The sequence below is a fragment of the Lolium rigidum genome, chromosome 3 (genome assembly GCF_022539505.1).
Source record: "Lolium rigidum isolate FL_2022 chromosome 3, APGP_CSIRO_Lrig_0.1, whole genome shotgun sequence".
NCBI classification, from domain to species: domain Eukaryota; kingdom Viridiplantae; phylum Streptophyta; class Magnoliopsida; order Poales; family Poaceae; genus Lolium; species Lolium rigidum.
Genome location: NC_061510.1, coordinates 373,422,769 through 373,444,062, shown reverse-complemented (window position 1 = coordinate 373,444,062; position 21,294 = coordinate 373,422,769). Strand labels below are relative to the sequence as shown.

The following is a 21,294-nucleotide window of genomic DNA, read 5'->3' as shown; positions in this document are numbered from 1 at the left end:
AGCGTCAGGCCCTCATGTGTAACTCAATGGAGTTCCTTTTGCAATGTCCCTACAATGGTGATAGTAGTATAACTTGGAAAATACCAAGATTGTGACGATGCTACGGCACCAAGGAAACTTGGCAGGCCAAAGAGTAGAGCTGGGATACAATATTTGTTCATCTTGCCGTTCAGGGGTGCGGATACAATGCAGCCAAGTTAAGCAAGAAGATCTAGAGGTAGGCCTCGGCGGCGTTGAGGTCGTCAAGGATCTTGTTTTTGACATCTCCCGGAAGTGAGGCGAAGGGTCCTGCCTTGGAGTAGAACTCCGCCAGTGATCTGATGGCCTTCTCCAGCGCAACATACGACTCCTGCATTGCATTCAAAATCAAGTCTCTTTTTTGGTAGGTTCAGAGCGTACAGTTTACACGTAGCTTTTGCAGTTTTCTACGGAGAAACGAATTAACTGCATTTCCTGGCAAACTTGTAGCTGAGCTGCAAGATTCAGTACTGGCTTACGTAGTACCTCTTTGGCGACGGACTGCTGGCCTCTCCAGCCGCCGAGGAACTCCCTGATGGACACCTTGGCGGAGTCGGCGCCCCGCCGGAACTTGGCCGAGTCGCCGGCGGCGTCCTTCTCCTCCAGCGACTCCCGGAGCGTCCGCACCACCTCCCTCGCCGCCTTCAGGTACGCCTTGGGGAGCACCTTCCCCGCCTTGGTCTCCTCGTTTGGGTCGAACAGCGACTTGATGGCCCCGACCACACCCTCGCCGCCGGCGCCTTCGACCTCCTCCACCGCCCTGGCGCGACCCGCCGGCGACACCACAGCCACCGCGGCGCCCGCGAGGAGGGAGAAGACTTGCGCCCTCCGGGTCAGCAGCAGCCGCGCTCCACCTGCACTGTTGCGCACGCAAGGAGTTAGCGAGGAGTAGCGCGGCAAGAACGGCCGGCGGAGAGAACGCTCGAGGTGACGATAAGTTACGGATAGGCTGCCGCTTGCTGTCCACAGTTTGCTGCTTCGGCGTCGGCGATGACGAGCAGCATCTGCTCAGTAGGGACATCGAGGAAGGAGGCGCAGGCATTGCTTCGCTGCACAGAAGAATCGAAAACCAGTCGATTCTTACCTCGTTCTTGGTTGCCTCGTTGGATGCGCGGTGCAGGCAGAAACAAAGCCTGCCTTATCTGCGAGAGGCTGCTCGAAGTTGCTGAGCACTGAGCAGTATAAGCACGAAGTAGGCGGGTCTGGGCTGTTTCTCCAGGTTCCTAGCCCAATGACATTGTATGGGCTCTCCCAAAGTCTATCTGAGCCTTGACTCTGCTTGCCAAAGAAAAGTACATCTTGTTTTGCAACTTTCTTTTGGTCACCTATCTGAGCCCTCTCTCAACAGAATACCACAAACCTAGGGTTTCCTAGGGCTCTGACTCTCCTGGCGGCGACGGCGGCGAGAGGCGGCGGTTCCATCTCCGATCGACGTCTGAAACTCTTCCTCCGATCTCTGCTCCGTTCGGGCTGATCAAAGGGGCGCCTCGCGCGTCTTCTCGGCCTTGGCGGGCGGGTGAGGAGTGGTTTCCTCGGATGGCGACGTGGGAAGACGGTGTGAGAACTAGGTTCGATGGCAGCAAAGATCCCGAAGGAGGGGGCTCGTCGGGGGCTAAAACCAAACCGGACTTGGAGAATCTGTTGAAGAAGCTGGTGTTGGTGGATGAGCAGCTGGATGATGTGGTGATCCCGCGGGATGATTTCATGAATCTGCGGGAGGAGGCGCGCTGGATGGCGGTGGTGCGAGTGCACACGGATAGGCACTTCAGTAACCAACATTTCTTCCAGAAGATGGATGTGGCGTGGGGTTTCGCAAAGAAGTGGTCGATCAGGTCAGTAGAAGACAATATGTTCATATTACAGGTGTCCTGTCTGTGAGACTGGAATAGGGTGATGAATGACGGGCCTTGGATCTTTAGGTAGCTGGGTGTTAGAGCATCTCCACTCGTCTCCCCGACGAGACCCCCGAGCGACGTTTTTCCATCCGGACGGCGTAATTCGGCCCAGTCGCGCCCCCGGTTCCTCGTTTTCGTCCGGATTTGGCCCTTAATCCATCCGGCGAGCCCACGCCATCCCCGGTCCCCCGGGGATCTATCGGGGACTCCGGACGAGTGAAAAGCGGGAAGGGCCCGATCCGTCGGCGACTCGACACACGAACCCCACCGCCACCTCGCACAAAATCTTCCCCACCCCTCGTATCTCTCTCGCCGCCGGCACCACCCCGCCGGCTTGTTGCCCAGATTCCGCCGTCCCTCCTTCTCCACCTGCCTATATTCCGCTGTCTTTCGCCGAAGGTGTACCTGGCTGCTCCTCCGCTGGCCTGTTTTGCGGCTTTGGCCTACTCCTCGTCGCTCGCGGCTTGGGTTGCCTCGACCACGCCCGTCAGGTGTTCGTCCATTTGCCTCGGCGGCCATGGACTCAGACGAAGAGGAGGAGCAGATGTTCGTCGAGCTTATGCGAGAAGAGATGGTAGCCGCTGCCCAAGACCAGGAGCACATGATGATCCTCGGTTGCTTGTCAAGCATGTACGCCGGACTGGCAACTGGTCGACGTGGTGGGTCGGCACCAGGTCACCGGAAGTGCAAGCCGAGACAACGAATGGAGGGCTACTGCATGTTGTGCGCCGACTACTTCGCCGACAATCCATTGCACGGTGAGAGTGTTTTCCGGCGTCGTTTCAGGATGAGCAGAAAGCTATTTCTGCAAATTGTGTATGCCATCCGAGACTTTGACCCCTACTTCAGATGTAAGGCGCATTGCACTAGTTTGGTTGGGTTTTCGTCACTGCAGAAGTGCACAGTGGCTATGAGGATGCTAGCGTATGGAGCTCCCGGTGATGGTGCAGATGACTATCTTCGGATGGCGGAGTCCACCGCCCTTGATTGTTTCTACCGGTTCGCGAGGCCGTCATAGCAAGTGTTCGGGGACTTTTACTTGAGATCACCCACTGTCGAAGACACTCGGAGGATCCTTGCAACAAATGAAGCTAGGGGTTTTCCGGGGATGCTTGGAAGCATTGATCGCATGCATTGGAAATGGAAGAAGCTGTCCGTTTGCGTGGCGGGGAATGTACAAGGGTCACAAAAACGTCCGCACTGTGATACTTGAAGCAGTGGCTACCCATGATCTCTGGATTTGGCACTCTTTCTTTGGTATGCCTGGATCCAACAATGACATCAACGTCCTAAACTGCTCCCCGATCTTTTCCAAGCTTGTTGAGGGTCATGCTCCCCTGGTGAACTATGTGATCAATGGTCGGCACTACAACAAAGGATACTACCTTGCAGACGGTATCTATCCAAAGTGGGCAACATTTGTGAAGACTATCTCGAAACCTAGCACCCCCAAACTTTGCGAGTTTGTGAAGAAACAAGAAGCTTGCCGAAAAGACGTCGAGCGTGCATTTGGTGTCCTCCAGCAGAGATTTGTCGTCGTCCGGTTCCTCGCTATGACTTGGTCCAAAGATCGGATGTGGGAGGTGATGAACTGCTGTGTGTGCCTACACAATATGATTATTGAAAATGAGCGAAAACATCCGGTTCCTCTGGCTGAGCAACAAACACCATATGAGAGAGAGGGTCCTCTTGCACATCCTAATCACCAGGTGCCTTCATCATGGGCCGCCTTCATTGCTATGCGCCAGGAGATCCGAGACTCTACAATGCATCAACAGCTGCAAGATGATCTGGTGGAGCACATATGGACGCTCCGAGGCAACGCCAACGCCGACGCCAACTAGTGTGTCTTTATTTATTTGTTTCAAAACTTGTGAAATTGTGTGCTTCATTTGTTTCAGCACTTGTTAAACATTGTACTGATTTTCGCCCAATTTGTTTCAGCATTTTTCTGAATCTTTTCGCCGAACTTGTTAAATTTTATGTCGAATTTAATTGAAATATGTCAAATGCCCCAAGTTGGGGGTGTCCTGCCGGGGGGGGCGGCTGGAACTTCGGCGCTCCCCAGGCCTAATTTTCCTCCAATCCGGACGAAACTTTCGCCGGATTTGGGCGTGGGGAGCGCCAACGAGTGGAGATGCTCTTATGATCGAGCCGTATGATGGGATTGTGGATCCAAGCTTGGTAGTGTTGGACCATATCAACGTATGGATCCAAGTGAGGGGAGTTCCGCCTCTGTTCAGAAAGGAGGAGATTGTGCGTGACATGGCGGCACGGATTAGGGAGGTGAAGGGAGTAGATCTTTACGCTCTAGGGCGAGTGGAACTAGTTTCGTTCGTGTGCGGATGAGAATTGATGTGAACAAGAGGCTGTTGAGGTTTGTTCGTCTGCACCCTGAGGGCAACGAGCGAATCTCTTTTCAGGTGATGTATGAGAATCTACCCCGTTTCTGTGATGTCTGTGGTTATCTAGGTCATGGAGATCAAGAATGCGGTGACGGGGTTCATGAGGAGGGAGATAAACAGTATGGGAGCTGGATGATGGCGCCGGTGGAGGACTGGCATCCCCAAACCGCTGGGGTACGGGCGAGGACGCATGTGGATGAAGGGAGCCACAGGGGACAGGGAGGAGGCAGAGGTGGACGACGGGAGGGGGAGAACCGTAAACGCCCGTCGGATGAGAAAAGCGAGCGCGTGCAGGAGGGCGTGGGGGCTGGCATTAACCCGCGGAGTGAGGCGCCTTTGAGCATAACTGATGGGAAGGTGTAGCCTTAGGACGTAGAGGAGATGGAGGTGGCTGGGTGCGACACAGGGGTGAAGACGGGGACATTAGGTGCCATCCCGAACGTGCCGATATCACCGGTGAAGCCGCCAGCCTCGAAGAAACCCAAGAAAGTGGTCACATCTCGTGCAAAGGCGGGATCCTCTTGGGAGTGCCGCCAGGAGCAATGAGTTCCATATGTTGGAACTGTTCGAGAGCTTCGTAATCTTACGAGGCAGTTTAAACCCACTGTGTTGTGTGTTGTTGAGACACAGCTGAATAAAAAGAGAGTAGAAGACCTAGCTAGAACGCTAGGATATGACAGATGTTTTTCTATTAGTAGTACGGGGCGAAGTGGAGGCCTCGGTGTTTTTTGGAACAACGAAACAACTATTCAGATTTTGCCTTTTTCGCAATACCATATTGATGCTGTAATAACTGAGGCTGGTAGTACTCCCTGGAGGTTCACTTGCATCTATGGGGAGGCTCAGGTGGCGGAGCGGTTTAAAACGTGGGACCTGCTGAAGCATATCAAGGCTTCGAATGATCTACCATGTATGTGTATAGGTGACCTTAACAAGGTTTTACATCAGCATGAACATGACGGCGTGGGAGACAGGAGTTTGGGCCAGATTGCAGGTTTCCGCGATGCTGTTGATGTGTGTGAACTGGTGGATTTGGGTTTCGAAGGAAGCATGTGGACCTTTGAGAAGCGAGTGGCGGGCGGATCCTTTTGCAGGGTTCGGCTGGATAGGGCTCTTGCCACCTCGGCATGGAGTGCACGGTTTCCATTGGCCACGGTAAACCATCTGACGGGTGTCACATCGGATCACAAACCGATCATCCTGAGGTGGGCTGAGTCAAGGAGAGAGAGACGGCGATTGGAGGATAAGATCTTTCGCTATGAACTGATGTGGGAGTCCCATGAGCAGTTCAGACCGCACATGGCTGACTCTTGGTAGGCTCAGGGGCCAGCGGGTACGATGACTGAACTGAAGGAGAAGTTAACCAGATTGTCAAGTTCACTTGATGTTTGGGGGAGGAATACTTTTGGCAGTGTCCAGAAGGAGATACAGGAGCTCGAGTACCGTCTGGGAGTGATGCAATCGGCTAGGGACAGGCAGGGGCCCTCGGAGGAGGAGACTCTGATGGTTGGTAGACTGTCAGCTCTCTACCAGCGTGAGGAGACAATGTGGAGGCAGAGGTCTCGAGTCCAGTGGCTAGCAGAGGGAGATAAAAATACTTGTTTTTTCCATCTTAGAGCCTCCCAACGCAAGAAGAAGAACCGTGTAGCTAGGCTTAAGAAGCCGGATGGGTCCATTATGGAGGATGATGGCGAGATGGCGCAGCTAACGGGTGATTTTTACAAGGATCTTTATAGGTCTGAAGATGTGTCAAACATGGAGGAGGTGATTGACGTGATTCCTCACAAAGTCACGGCTCAAATGAATGACAACTTACTGAAGCCTATCAAGGGGGAGGAGGTGAAATCGCCCCTTTTCCAAATGTTTCCAACGAAGGCGCCAGGACCAGACGGCTACCCAGCTCATTTTTTCCAGACCCATGGGGATCTCTGTGGAGAGGAGGTGACGGCGGCGGTCCTCAGGGTACTGCGAGGAGAGGATGACATGAGGGAGATAAACCATACTTTTGTGGTACTAATTCCTAAGGTGGCTAATCCGGAGGAGTTGGGACAGTTCAGGCCTATCAGCCTATGTAACGCTATCTACAAGATTTCTTCAAAGGTTTTGGCGAATAGGCTGAAGGTTGTGTTACCAGAGATAATTGCTGAGGAACAATCAGCGTTTGTCCCAGGGAGATTAATAACAGATAATATTATTACCACTTATGAATGCTTACACTTCATGAAGCGGAACAAGGCAAAGAAGAATATATATTGTGCACTCAAGCTGGACATAAGGAAGCCCTATGATCGGTTGGAATGGCGCTATCTGTAGGGATTCGTTGCATAGAAAACAAAAAAATTCCTACCGCGAGAACGCAATCCAAGCGAAGATGCAATCTAGAAGATGGGAGCAACGAGGAGATGATCGAGACCCACCCTTGAAGATTTCCAAAGCCTACAAGATGAGGCTCTTGTTGCTGCGGTAGACGATCACTTACCGCTTGCAAAAGCGCATAGAAGATCTTGATCACGGTGCCACGATCGGGCAGCACCTCCGTACTCGGTCACACGTTAGGTGTTGATGAAGACGACGTCCTTCTCCCTGTTCCAGCGGGCAGCGGAAGTAGTAGCTCCTCCTTGAATCCGGCAGCACGACGGCATGGTGGCGGTGGCGATGGAGATCTCCGGCGGAGCTTCGCTAAGCGTTGGTCTCCCACCTTTCCATGAGGGGGGGGGGGGTGGCCGGCCACCTTGGTGGAGTCCACCTGGGACTCCACCCCTCTAGGGTTGGCCGGCCATGGGTGGTGGAGTCCCTCCGGGACTCCGCCTTCCAAAGTGATTTCTTCCGGACTTTTCTAGAACCTTCCATAAATGCACCGGATCATTTTCAAACTTATAAAATGACTCCCTATATATGAATCTTATTCTCCGGACCATTCCGGAACTCCTCGTGATGTCCGGGATCCCATCCGAGACTTCGGACAAAACTTCGAACTCCATTCCATATTCAAGTTCTACTATTACAACATCAAATCTTAAGTGTGTCACCCTACGGTTCGCGAACTATGTAGACATGGTTGAGAACTCTCTCCGACCAATAACCAATAGCGGGATCTGGAGATCCATAATGGCTCCCACATATTCAACGATGACTTAGTGATCGAATGAACCATTCACATATGATACCAATTCCCTTTGTCACGCGATATTTTACTTGTCCGAGGTTTGATCATCGGTATCACTCTATACCTTGTTCAACCTCGTCTCTTGACAAGTACTCTTTACTCGTATCGTGGTATGTGGTCTCTTATGAACTTATTCATATGCTTGCAAGACATTAGACGACATTCCACCGAGAGGGCCCAGAGTATATCTATCCGTCATCGGAATGGACAAATCCCACTGTTGATCCATATGCCTCAACTCATACTTTTTGGATACTTAATCCCACCTTTATAACCACCCATTTACGCAGTGGCGTTTGATGTAATCAAAGTACCTTTCCAGTATAAGTGATTTACATGATCTCATGGTCATAAGGACTAGGTAACTATGTATCGAAAGCTTATAGCAAATAACTTAATGACGTGATCTTATGCTACGCTTAATTGGGTGTGTCCATTACATCATTCATATAATGATATAACCTTGTTATTAATAACATCCAATGTTCATGATTATGAAACTAATCATCTATTAATCAACAAGCTAGTTAAGAGGCTTACTAGGGACTTATTGTTTGTTTACATAACACACATGTATCAATGTTTCGGTTAATACAATTATAGCATGGTATATAAACATTTTATCATAAACATAAAGATATATAATAACCACTTTTATTATTGCCTCTTGGGCATATCTCCAACAGTCTCCCACTTGCACTAGAGTCAATAATCTAGATTACATTGTAAGGTACCTAACACCCATGGCATTCGGGTGTTGGTCATGCTTTGCCCTAGGGAGAGCTTTAGTCAACGGATCTGCTACATTCGGATCGGTGTGTACTTTGCAAATCTTTACTTCTCCATCTTCGATGTACTCCCGAATCGAATGATAACGCAGCTTGATATGCTTCAGACCTCTTGTGTGACCTTGGTTCTTGTGCATTGGAGATGGCACCCATGTTGTCACGATAGATGACTAGTGGGTCCAATGCACTAGGAACCACACCGAGCTCTACAATGAACCTCTTCATCCATACCGCTTCTGATGAAGCCTCTGAAGCCGCTATGTACTCCGATTCTGTTAAAGACTTCGCCACCGTGCACTGCTTCGAGCTTGCCCAGCTTACTTCAGCACCATTCAATATAAACATGTACCCAGACTGTGACTTAGAGTCATCAGGATCAGTGTTCCAACTTGCATCGGTGTAACTTGTTACAACGAACTCTTGGTCACCCCCATAACAAAGAAACATATCCTTAGTTCTTTTCAAGTACTTCAGGATATTCTTGACCGCTGTCCAGGTGTTCCATTCCCGGATCACTTTGATATCTGCTAGTTAAACTAACAACATGTGCTATATCCGGTCTAGTACATAGCATGGCATACATGATAGAGCCTCATCGCCGAGGCATAGGAGATCTGACTCATCCTTTCTCTTTCTTCCGTAGTAGCCGGACCTTGAGTCTTACTCAAGACCTTGCCTGGTAACATAGGTAAGAATCCTTTCTTACTTTCGTCCATTCTAAACTTCTTTAGAATTTTTTCCAGGTATGTACTCTGTGATAGCCCTATTAGACGTCTTGATCTATGTCTATAAATCTTGATGCCTAATATATACGATGCTTCACCAAGGTCTTTCATTGAAAAACTATTATTCAAATAACCTTTTACACTGCTTAATAGTTCTATATCATTCGCAATCAATAATATGTCATCTACATATAATATCAGGAATGCTACAGAGATCCCACTCACTTTCTTGTAAATACAGGCCTCTCCATGACACTGTATAAACCCGAAGTCTTTGATCACCTTATCAAAGTGTCGGTTCCAACTTCTCTATGCTTGCTCCAGTCCATAAATTGAACACTGAAGTTTGCATACTTTGTCAGCATTTTTAGGATCGACAAAACCTTTGGGTTGTACCATATACAACTCTTCCTCAATGTCTCCATTAAGGAACACCGTTTTGACATCCATCTGCCAAATCTCATAATCGAAAAATGCAGCTATTGCTAACAAAATCCTCACAGATGTTAGCTTCGCTACAGGTGAGAAAGTCTCATCGTAGTCAACACCTTGAATTCGCCGGAAACCCTTTACGACAAGTCGAGCTTTATAGACAGTAATATTACCATCAGCATCTGTTTTTCTCTTGAAGATCCATTTATTCTCGACAGCCTTGCGGCTATCAGGTAAGTCTACCAAAGTCCATACTTTGTTATCATACATGGATCCCATTTCGGATTTCATGGCTTCTTGCCATTTGTTGGAATCAGGGCTCATCATCGCTTCTTCATACGTCGCAGGGTCTTCATCATTTTTGTCCACAATCATGACATTTAGACAAGGATCATACCAATCAGGAGTGGCACGTTCCCTTGTCGATCTACGAGGTTCAGTAGCTATCTCGTTTAAAGTTTCATGATCATTATCATTAGCTTCCTCTGTTGCCGGTGTAGGCGGCACAGGAACATCTTCCGGTATTGTGCTACTCTGATTAACGAGCAAAGATTCTTCAATCTCATCGAGTTCTACTTTTCTTCCAGTCACTTCTTTAGTGATAAATTCTTTCTCAAGAAAGGTTCCGTTCTTAGCAACAAAGATCTTGCCTTCGGATCTGTGATAGAAAGTGTACCCTATAGTTTCCTTAGGGTATCCTATGAAGACGCATTTCTCCGCTTTGGGTTCTAGCTTGTCCGGTTGTAACTTTTTTACATAGGCTTCGCAACCCCAAACTTTAAGAAACGACAGCTTAGGTTTCTTATTAAACCATAATTCATACGGTGTCGTTTCAACGGATTTTGATGGTGCTCTATTTAAAGTGAATGCGGCTGTCTCTAATGCATAACTCCAAAATGATAACGGCAAATCAGTAAGAGACATCATAGAACGAACCATATCTAAGAGAGTTCGATTACGACGTTCGGACACACCGTTTCGTTGTGGTGTTCCCGGCGGTGTCAATTGTGAAAGTATGCCGCATTTCTTTAAATGCATGCCAAACTCATAACTCAGATATTCACCTCCGCGATCAGATCGTAGAAATTTAATCTTCTTGTTACGTTGATTTTCTACTTCACTTTGGAATTCCTTAAACTTCTCAAAAGTTTCGGATTTATGTTTCATTAAATAGATATACCCATATCTACTCAAATCATCTGTGAAGGTTAGAACATAACGATAACCACCGCGCGAGGCTACACTCATTGGTCCGCACACATCGGTATGTATGATTTCCAATAAGTCCGTAGCTTGCTCCATAATACCAGAGAATGGAGTCTTAGTCATTTTTCCCATTAGACATGCTTCACATCTATCAAGTGACTCAAAGTCAAGTGATTCAAGTAATCCATCGGTATGGAGTTTTCTTCATGCGTTTCACTCCAATATGACCAAGACGACAGTGCCACATATAAGTAGAATTATCATTCAATTTAATTCGCTTAGCATCAATGTTATGAATATGTGTATCACTACTATCGATATCTAACAAAAATAAACCATTCTTTTCGAGTGCTCGACCATAAAAGATATTATTCATAAAAATAGAACAACTATTATTCTCGAGACTTGAATGAATAACCGTCTTGCATTAAACAAGATCCGGATATAATGTTCATGCTCAACGCGGGTACAAAATAACAATTATTGAGGTTTAAAACTAATCCCGAAGGTAGATGTAGAGGAAGTGTGCCGACAGCGATCACATCGACTTTGGATCCATTTCCAACGCGCATCGTCACTTCATCCTTGAATAGTCTTCGTTTATTCTTTAGTTCCTGTTTCGAGTTACAAATATGAGCAACCGAACTAGTATCAAATACCCAGGTACTAGTACGAGAACCAGTAAGATAAACATCTATAACATGTATATCAGATATACCTTCTTTCTTATTCTTGACAAGGCCGCTCTTCAGATCCGCCAAATACTTGGAGCAATTACGCTTCCAGTGTCCCTTCTCCTTGCAGTAATAGCACTCAACATCAGGCTTAGGGCCAGCCTTAGGTTTCACAGGAGGCGTGGCAGCTTTCTTGCCACCCTTCTTGTTTTTGCCTTTAGACTTGCCCTGTTTCTTGAAACTGGTGGTCTTGTTGACCATCAACACTTGGTGCTCTTTCTTGATCTCAATCTCAGCAGATTTTAGCATGGCGAAGAGTTCAGGTAACTCTTTTTTCATGTTCTGCATATTGTAGTTCATCACAAAGTTCTTGTAACTAGGTGGCGATGATTGAAGGACACGATTAATCCCCGATCCGTTAGGAATCACTATTCCCAAGTCATCGAGTTTCTTCGCATGCCCGGTCATGGCGAGCATGTGCTCACTTACGGAGCTGCCTTCTTCCATCATGCAACTGAAGAAGTGTTTCGATGCTTCATAGCATTCCACGGCCGCATGAGTTTCAAAGATAGTTTTCAACTCGTTGACCAACTCATGAGGATCGTGGTGCTCAAAACGTTTTTGAAGATCGGCTTCCAGACTGCATAGGATGGCACACTGAACTTGAGAGTACCGAGTTTTCCGAGTCACGTAAACATTCTTTACTTCATCGGTTTCGGTTCGCAGGGAGGGTCACCTAGCGGTGCATCAAGCACATATTGCAGGTTTCCGCCATTGAGGAAGATCCTCACATGATGGAACCAATCGGTGAAGTTGCTACCGTTACTCTTAAGCTTTTCTTTCTCTAGGAACTGGTTAAAATTGATTGGGGACGCCATATCTACAACATATATTTGCAATAGTTTAGACTAAGTTTATGACAAATTGAGTTCAAATTTTAATTTAACAAAATTAAAAACTAGGTGAACTCCCACTCAAAACAATATCCCTCGAATTGTTTTAGTGATCACACGAACCAAATCCACCACACCAAGTCCGATCATCACGAGAAAAGATGTAACTTCAATGGCGAACACTCAAAGTGTTCATCATATCAATCATATGATTCATGCTCTACCTTTCGGTATCACGTGTTCCGAGACCATGTCTGTACATGCTAGGCTCGTCAAGGCCACCTTCGTATCCGCATGTGCAAAGCCGGCTTGCACCCGTTGTATGCACTTGTTGAGTCTATCACACCCGATCATCACGAGATGCTTCGAAACGACAAGTCTTGGCAACGGTGCTACTAAGGATGAACACTTTATTATCTTGATATTTTAGTGAGAGGGATCATCTTATAATGCTACCGTCGCGATCTAAGCAAAATAAGATGCATAAAAGGATTAACATCACATGCAGTTCATATGTGATATGATATGCATGGCCCTTTTGTCTTTGCGCCTTTGATCTTCATCTCCAAAGCACGGACATGATCTTCATCATCAACGGGCATGATCTCCATCATCGTCGGCGTGGCGTCAAGGTCAATGGCGTCGTCTTCATGATTGTTCTCCCATGTAGCAACTATTACAACTTCTTTGAAATACTACTTAACATGAAATTTAAAGACAACCATAAGGCTCCTGCCGGTTGCCACAATACAATAATGATCATCTCATACATAGTCATCATCACATTATGGCCATATCACATCACCAAACCACTGCAAAAACAAGTTAGACGTTCTCTAATTTGGTTTGCATATTTTACGTGGTTTAGGGTTTTTGAGTGAGATCTAATCTACCTACGAACATGAACCACAACGGTGATACTAGTGTTGTCAATAGAAGAGTAAATTGAATCTTCACTATAGTAGGAGAGACAGACACCCGCAAAGCCACTTATGCAATACAAGTTGCATGTCGAGCGTGGAGCAAATCTCATGAACGCGGTCATGTAAAGTTAGCCCGAGCCGCTTCATCCCACTATGCCACAAAGATGCAAAGTACTCAAACTAAAGACAACATAAGCATCAACGCCCACAAAACCATTGTGTTCTACTCGTGCAACCATCTATGCATAGACACGGCTCGATACCACTCGTAGGGATTCGTTGCATAGAAAACAAAAAAATTCCTACCGCGAGAACGCAATCCAAGCCAAGATGCAATCTAGAAGACGGGAGCAACGAGGAGATGATCGAGACTCACCCTTGAAGATTTCCAAAGCCTACAAGATGAGGCTCTTGTTGCTGCGGTAGACGATCACTTGCCGCTTGCAAAAGCGCGTAGAAGATCTTGATCACGGTGCCACGATCGGGCAGCACCTCCGTACTCGGTCACACGTTAGGTGTTGATGAAGACGACGTCCTTCTCCCCGTTCCAGCGGGCAGCGGAAGTAGTAGCTCCTCCTTGAATCCGGCAGCACGACGGCGTGGTGGCGGTGGCGATGGAGATCTCTGGCGGAGCTTTGCTAAGCGTTGCGGGAGAGGTGGAGGAGGTGGGGCGGCTAGGGTTTGGGAGAGGGGGTGGCCGGCCACTTAGGGGGTGCGGCCAAGCTATGGCTTGAGGTGGCCGGCCCCCTCCCCTTGGCCCTCATTATATAGGTGGAACACCCAAGAGTTGGTCTACAAGTCTTCGAATAAGACCCCAACCCAAAACCTTCCATGTGTAGGGAAACCTACCCAAGGTGGGATTTCCACCTCAAGTGGGACTCCCACCTTTCCATGAGGGGGGTGGCCGGCCACCTTGGTGGAGTCCACCTGGGACTCCACCCCTCTAGGGTTGGCCGGCCATGGGTGGTGGAGTCCCTCCGGGACTCCGCCTTCCAAAGTGATTTCTTTCGAACTTTTCTAGAACCTTCCATAAATGCACCGGATCATTTTCAAACTTATAAAATGACTTCCTATATATGAATCTTATTCTCCGGACCATTCCGGAACTCCTCGTGATGTCCGGGATCCCATCCGAGACTTCGAACAAAACTTCGAACTCCATTCCATATTCAAGTTCTACTATTACAACATCAAACCTTAAGTGTGTCACCCTACGGTTCGCGAACTATGTAGACATGGTTGAGAACTCTCTCCGACCAATAACCAATAGCGGGATCTGGAGATCCATAATGGCTCCCACATATTCAACGATGACTTAGTGATCGAATGAACCATTCACATATGATACCAATTCCCTTTGTCACGCGATATTTTACTTGTCCGAGGTTTGATCATCGGTATCACTCTATACCTTGTTCAAGCTCGTCTCTTCACAAGTACTCTATACTCGTACCGTGGTATGTGGTCTCTTATGAACTTATTCATATGCTTGCAAGACATTAGACGACATTCCACCGAGAGGGCCCAGAGTATATCTATCCGTCATCGGAATGGACAAATCCCACTATTGATCCATATGCCTCAACTCATACTTTCCGGATACTTAATCCCACCTTTATAACCACCCATTTACGCGGTGGCGTTTGATGTAATCAAAGTACCTTTCCGAGTATAAGTGATTTACATGATCTCATGGTCATAAGGACTAGGTAACTATGTATCGAAAGCTTATAGCAAATAACTTAATGACGTGATCTTATGCTACGCTTAATTGGGTATGTCCATTACATCATTCATATAATGATATAACCTTGTTATTAATAACATCCAATGTTCATGATTATGAAACTAATCATCTATTACTCAACAAGCTAGTTAAGAGGCTTACTAGGGACTTATTGTTTGTTTACATAACACACATGTATCAATGTTTCGGTTAATACAATTATAGCATGGTATATAAACATTTTATCATAAACAAAAATATATATAATAACCACTTTTATTATTGTCTCTTGGGCATATCTCCAACACTATCTTGAAGCGGTCATGATCAAATTGGGCTTCCATAGGCTCTGGGTGCAAATGTTGATGCGTCTAGTAACAACGGTGTCCTTTGAAGTTTTGTTCAATGGAAGAAGGTTACAGCAGTTTGCACCATCGCGGGGTGTGAGACAGGGTGACCCAATCTCGCTGTATTTGTTTTTGTTGGCAGCAGAGGGCCTTTCGTGCCTGTTAAAACATCATAGTTTATCATCAGAGCTTCATGGACTCATGGTGGCGCCGTCAGCTCCGGCGGTCAGTCACCTCCTTTTTGCGGATGATAGCCTGTTGCTATTCAAAGCCGATACGAAGAGCGCGGGGAAGGTCCAAAGTCTTTTGGATAAATATTGCCTGGCCTCGGGCCAGAGGATTAATCGAGATAAATCATGGATTTTTTCAGCAAGGGATGCCCGAATACTGTGAAGGAGGGAGTCAAAGCTGCTCTTGATGTACACACTGAAACGTTGAGTGAAAAGTACCTGGGAATGCCCTCGGATGTGGGGCGTTCTAAGGGGAATGCTTTCAAATATATCAAGGATCAGATTTGGAAGAAGATTCAAGGATGGATGGAACGACTGTTGTCAGCTGGTGGGAAAGATATTCTGATCAAATCAGTTGCACTGGCGGTCCCAATTTTCTCTATGGCCTGCTGCCGAAGGGATTATGTGATCACATCAATGCAATGATACGCAAGTTCTGGTGGGGTAGTCGGGCGGGAGAGAGGAAGACTTGTTGGGTGTCATGGAGGGACAAGTGTAAACCAAAGGATATGGGAGGACTGGGTTTCCGAGACGTTGAGCTTTTCAATCTTGCAATGTTGGCACGACAAGGGTGGAGGTTGCTCCAGAATCTAGACTCGCTAAGTGCTCGAGTCATGCGCGCGCGATACTGCCCTTCAAAAGAGCTTCTGACTGCAGACCTGGGATCGTCACCATCGCAAGTATGGCGTGCCATCCATGCAGGTGTAGCAACTCTGAAGCAAGATCTTGTCAAGCGCATTGGGAAGGGGGAAGCAACGGATCCGTGGAACGATAACTGGTTGCCACGTGATGGTATGCCGCGTCCATTGGCCTGCTTGGCTGCGGATCCGCCAGCGAGGGTGTCGGACTTGATCAATCCGATTAATAGCTCGTGGCAGGAGGAGAAGCTGCGGCAGTTCTTTTTGCCGATGGGTGTGGAAGTGATCCTAGAGATCCCTCTACCGACTAGAAGACATGACGACTTCTGGGCCTGGCACTATGACCGGGGAGGTATTTTTCAGTTCGGTCGGCATATCGCATGCTCACAGAAACGATAGATAGAAGAGAGGGTTGGTTGGACAGCAGACCATCGGTGTCAGACCAAACTAGAGCGAGGAAAGATTGGTGTAAGCGATGGCGGACGGAGGTGCCCACCAAAGTCCGAGTGTTCTTGTGGAGGTTGGCGAAACAGTCTTTGCCGACAAATGAGCTGCGACATCAGAGGTCTATGGCAACCTCAGATCAATGCGCGTTTTGCGGCGCAGGGATTCCTGGAGGCATGCTCTCATGGACTGTACGATGAGCAGATGTGTTTGGGCTCTGGTAGATGATCACATTACAGAGCATATGCAGGAGACAGAGGAGGGCTGCGCACGGAAGTGGTTGGCCCAGATGATGGAAACATTACCGCATGATGATCACTGTTTTTGTTACTCTGTGGGCGATTTGGCACGCCAGGAGAAAGGCAATTCACGAGCAGATCTTTCAGAGTCCATTATCCGTCCACCATTTTGTGCAGAATTATCTGAAAGACCTGGAGCTTAGCAAGAGAACGGTACAACAGTCTGTTATCACCAGATTTTGGCCAAATCAGGAGATGGGCCGTAAGTGAAGATGGGCTTGAAAGATATACGCGTGGAGCATCTTTGAAGCGGCCTTGCACGAAGAGTTTGGGCTTAATTTCCCATGTATCTGTAGTATAGTAGATCGCATCTTAGTTTAGAATTAAAAGATAGAGTTTAACCCGTGCACGGTTAGGTGCACGCCCGAATTAGAAAGTCCCTTGGACTATAAATATGTATCTAGGGTTATCGAAAAGGAGGACAATCACGTTCACAACAAACACAAATCAGGCGCATCGCCACCCCTTCTTTCGAGGGTTTCTCCCGGGTAAGCATCATGCTGCCTAGATCGCATCTTGCGATCTAGGCAGCACATGTTTATTCGTTTACCTTGTGCTGCTCGTGTTGAAGCGTTGTTGATGGCGAGTAGCACTACTTATCGTAGATGTTTTGGGGCTTGCATAGATGCTTTTCTTATGCATATCTGCTTAGCTATGCCGTCCCTCGATATCTAGCTGCCCTTACACCTATCCAGGTGTAAGGGCAGCGTCTTGCTTATTCGTTGTTTAGTATATCCGATCCGTTATAGTTGCTCCTTGATTCCTCAAGGATTGGTTTAATATCTGTATGGTTAGGCCTTGCAAACGGGTTGAACGATCCGGTAGTGCGTTAGGTATGGTTTGTTAGTCCTAAGAGGGATGTTCCAGGAATTAACTTAATGTTGGTTTTTAGGCCTCTTTTAGGATTAGTTTTCCATTATCTTTCGTGTCTATTAGGCTCAACTACGCGTAGGATGTTCCGATCATACGGTGAAAACCCTAAACTGTCGTAGATTGGTTTAACTCTACATTGATCAGCGAGAGCCCCATGTCATCGTTAACCCGACGCAAACCATGGGGCGATCGGCTCTTTGAGCCGATCCACAGGGCAACCTGAGAGCCGATCGGGCTCGTATTTAATGTTTACGTGTCTGCCATGCAGGAAACTAATCGAAGCAATCCCACACCTTCCTGACCAGGTATAGGTCGGGTGGCACGCCCTTGCAACCGCTAGGACGTGTGCCGAACATTTGCGGGACGACGTCGAGGGACCGGGGCCCCTGCAGTCTTGGAAGCCTCCCGGCTCTTCGTGTTGCTTAACCACCGCTCGCCGGTGGGTTTTGGCAGAGCAACACATTCGCAGCACGCCGGTGGGACAATCGGGACAATCTTCCGTAGCAACCACGTCAACATCTGCATCCGAGATGGCGGAAGAACCGATCAAGTACGAAGATCTGCCTCCTGAGCATAAAAAGAAATATGATGATCTCAAGGCTACCTTCGAAGCCGATCTCATCGGCTCTTTCGAGAAGACCCGTTCGCACGGGATCAAGTTCAAAGGGTTCCAACCTGAAGGCGCGTGATACGTCTCCGACGTATCGATAATTTCTTATGTTCCATGCTACATTATTGATGATATCTACATGTTTTATACACATTATATGTCGTATTTACGCATTTTCCGGCACTAACCTATTAACAAGATGCCGAAGAGCCGATTCTTTGTTTTCGCTGTTTTTGGTTTCGAAATCCTAGTAAGGAAATATTCTCGGAATTGGACGAAATCAACGCCCAGGGTCCTATTTTTGCGCGAAGCTTCCAGAAGACCGAGGGGGAAAGGAAGTGGGGCCACGAGGCGCCGCCACACTAGGGCGGCGCGGCCCAGGCCTTGGCCGCGCCGCCCTAGCGTGTGGGGCCCTCGTGTGGCCCCCCGCGTTGCCCTTCCGCCTACTTAAAGTCTTCGTCGCGAAACCCTCTGTACCGAGAGCCACGATACGGAAAACCTTCCAGAGACGCCGTCGCCGCCAATCCCATCTCGGGGATTCAGGAGATCGCCTCCGGCACCCTGCCGGAGAGGGAATCATCTCCCGGAGGACTCTTCATCGCCATGATCGCCTCCGGAGTGATGAGTGAGTAGTTCACCCCTGGACTATGGGTCCATAGCGGTAGCTAGATGGTCGTCTTCTCCTAATTGTGCTTCATTGTTGGATCTTGTGAGCTGCCTAACATGATCAAGATCATCTATCCGTAATACTATATGTTGTGTTTGTCGGGATCCGATGGATAGAGAATACTATGTTATGGTGATTATCAATCTATTACCTATGTGTTGTTTATGATCTTGCATGCTCTCCGTTATTAGTAGAGGATCTGGCCAAGTTTTTGCTCTTAACTCCAAGAGGGAGTATTTATGCTCGATAGTGGGTTCATGCCTCCATTAAATCTGGGACGAGTGATGTGAAAGTTCTAAGGTTGTGGATGTCTTGTTGCCACTAGGGATAAAACATTGATGCTATGTCTAAGGATGTAGTTGTTGATTACATTACACACCATACTTAATGCAATTGTCCGTTGCTTGCAACTTAATACTTGGAAGGGGTTCGGATGATAACCTGAAGGTGGACTTTTTAGGCATAGATGCATGCTGGATGGCGGTCTATGTACTTTGTCGTAATGCCCTAATTAAATCTCACTATATTTATCATATCATGTATGTGCATTGTTATGCCCTCTCTATTTGTCAATTGCCCGACTGTAATTTGTTCACCCAACATGCTTTAATCTTATGGGAGAGACACCTCTAGTGAACTGTGGACCCCGGTCCTATTCTTTACATCGCATACAATCTACCGCAATTGTTCTTTACTTGTTTTCTTCGCAAACAATCATCTTCCACACAATATGGTTAATCCTTTGTTACAGCAAGCCGGTGAGATTGACAACCTCATCTGTTTCGTTGGGGCAAAGTACTTTGGTTGTGTTGTGCGGGTTCCACGTTGGCGCCGGAATCCCGGTGTTGCGCCGCATCACATTTCGCCACCATCAACCTTCAACGTGCTTCTTGGCTCCTCCTGGTTCGATTAAACCTTGGTTTCTTTCCGAGGGAAAACTTGCCACTGTGCGCATCATACCTTCCTCTTGGGGTTCCCAACGGACGTGTACATCTACGCGCATCAAGCCTGTTTTCTGGCGCCGTTGCCGGGGAGATCAAGACACGCTGCAAGGGGAGTCTCCACTTCCAATCTCTTTACTTTGTTTTTGTCTTGCTCTATTTTATTTACTACTTTGTTTGCTGCACTTAAACAAAACACAAAATAATTAGTTGCTAGTTTTACTTTATTTACTGTCTTGCTCTCTATATCAAAAACACAAAAAAATTAGTTACTTGTCTTTAATTACTTAGTTACTTTTACTACTGTTATCATGAGTAATCCTGAAGTTGAAGTTCGTTCTTTTAAGCAACAAGGGGGAGAAAGTTTTAAAGTTGCTTGGTACAGAATTAGTAATGCTCATCATAGGTGCATTAAGAAACACTCCACCACTATCCTTCTTAGGAACTTTTATGTTGGTTTATCTAGTTGGAATAGGTATGTTCTTGATACTCTTTCGGGAGGTAATTTCCAAGGTACTCCCGCTTTAGAAGCTAGTTGCATCATTGAGAGTCTAGTTGGAATACCACCTGTTAATGAAGTTAAAATTGAAATCTCTCTTGAGGATGTTATGAAAAAATTGGAAACCATAGAGAAAATTTTTCCAAGTATTGAAACTAAATTGGAAATGTTATTGGATAAAACCGATGAACTTGATAAATCCCTAGGAGGAGTTGATGAAAGAATTAATGTCCTAGGAACTTGTGTTGTCCATGATAATCAAACCAACGAGGATTGATGAACTTGAAAAAGCTATGGGAACCTCGGGTTCAACCTTTTCTTCTCTCAAGTATAATGAGAAAGCTTATGTGGGTAAAGAGCAAAAATTCATGTATGCCTCTAAAGTGCCTAAACAAAAGAATTATTATAGGCCTAAAATTGCTAAAACCCCTAGCACCACCATAGAAAATTTAGATAATGGAGCGCCTAAAGTACCCTCTGCAACAAGTTGTGTTTGCAAGAAAAATAATGTTGATGCTTCATCTCTTGATGTTACTTGATTTGCACTTTCTGCGCCTAGCTGAAAGGCGTTAAAGAAAATCACTTCTTGGAAGATAACCCATGTGTTTATTTTACTACAGCAATTTTTGTTTTGTTGAGTCTTGGAAGTTGTTTACTACTGTAGCAACCTCTCCTTATCATGTTTTTGTGCCAAGTAAAGTTTCTATGCTAAAGTTGATGTTATATTTGGGATCGCTGCGCAGAAACAGCATTGCTGTCTGTCACGAATTCTGGCATGAGTCTCTGTAAAAAATTCGAAAAAATCTGCAAATTTACGAGCGTGATCCTCAGATATGTACGCAACTTTCATTAGTTTTGAGTTTTTCCATTTGAGCAAGTCTAGTGCCCCTTTCAG

General features: G+C 47.0%; 1 protein-coding gene across 1 annotated transcript; it reads right to left on the bottom strand.

Moving 5' to 3' along the window:
* Window positions 1-50: 50 nt before the first annotated feature.
* LOC124704311 (photosystem II D1 precursor processing protein PSB27-H2, chloroplastic-like) lies at window positions 51-1,146 on the bottom strand. The gene is made up of 3 exons (XM_047236561.1): window positions 961-1,146; window positions 505-872; window positions 51-349 (listed from the first exon to the last, which is right to left on the bottom strand). The coding sequence occupies exons 1-3, from the start codon at window positions 1,058-1,060 to the stop codon at window positions 212-214; spliced, it is 606 nt and encodes a 201-aa protein (XP_047092517.1). The 5' UTR covers window positions 1,061-1,146; the 3' UTR covers window positions 51-211.
* Window positions 1,147-21,294: the final 20,148 nt, after the last annotated feature.

Excerpts from the sequence above, each read along its gene's own strand:
- LOC124704311 (XM_047236561.1), bottom strand. The coding sequence starts at position 1,060 with ATGCCTGCGCCTCCTTCCTCGATGTCCCTACTGAGCAGATGCTGCTCG. Across the intron at positions 873-960 it reads CAGCAAGCGGCAGCCTATCC|GTGGAGCGCGGCTGCTGCTG; the intron begins GTAACTTATCGT and ends GCAACAGTGCAG. Across the intron at positions 350-504 it reads AGCAGTCCGTCGCCAAAGAG|GAGTCGTATGTTGCGCTGGA; the intron begins GTACTACGTAAG and ends AATGCAATGCAG.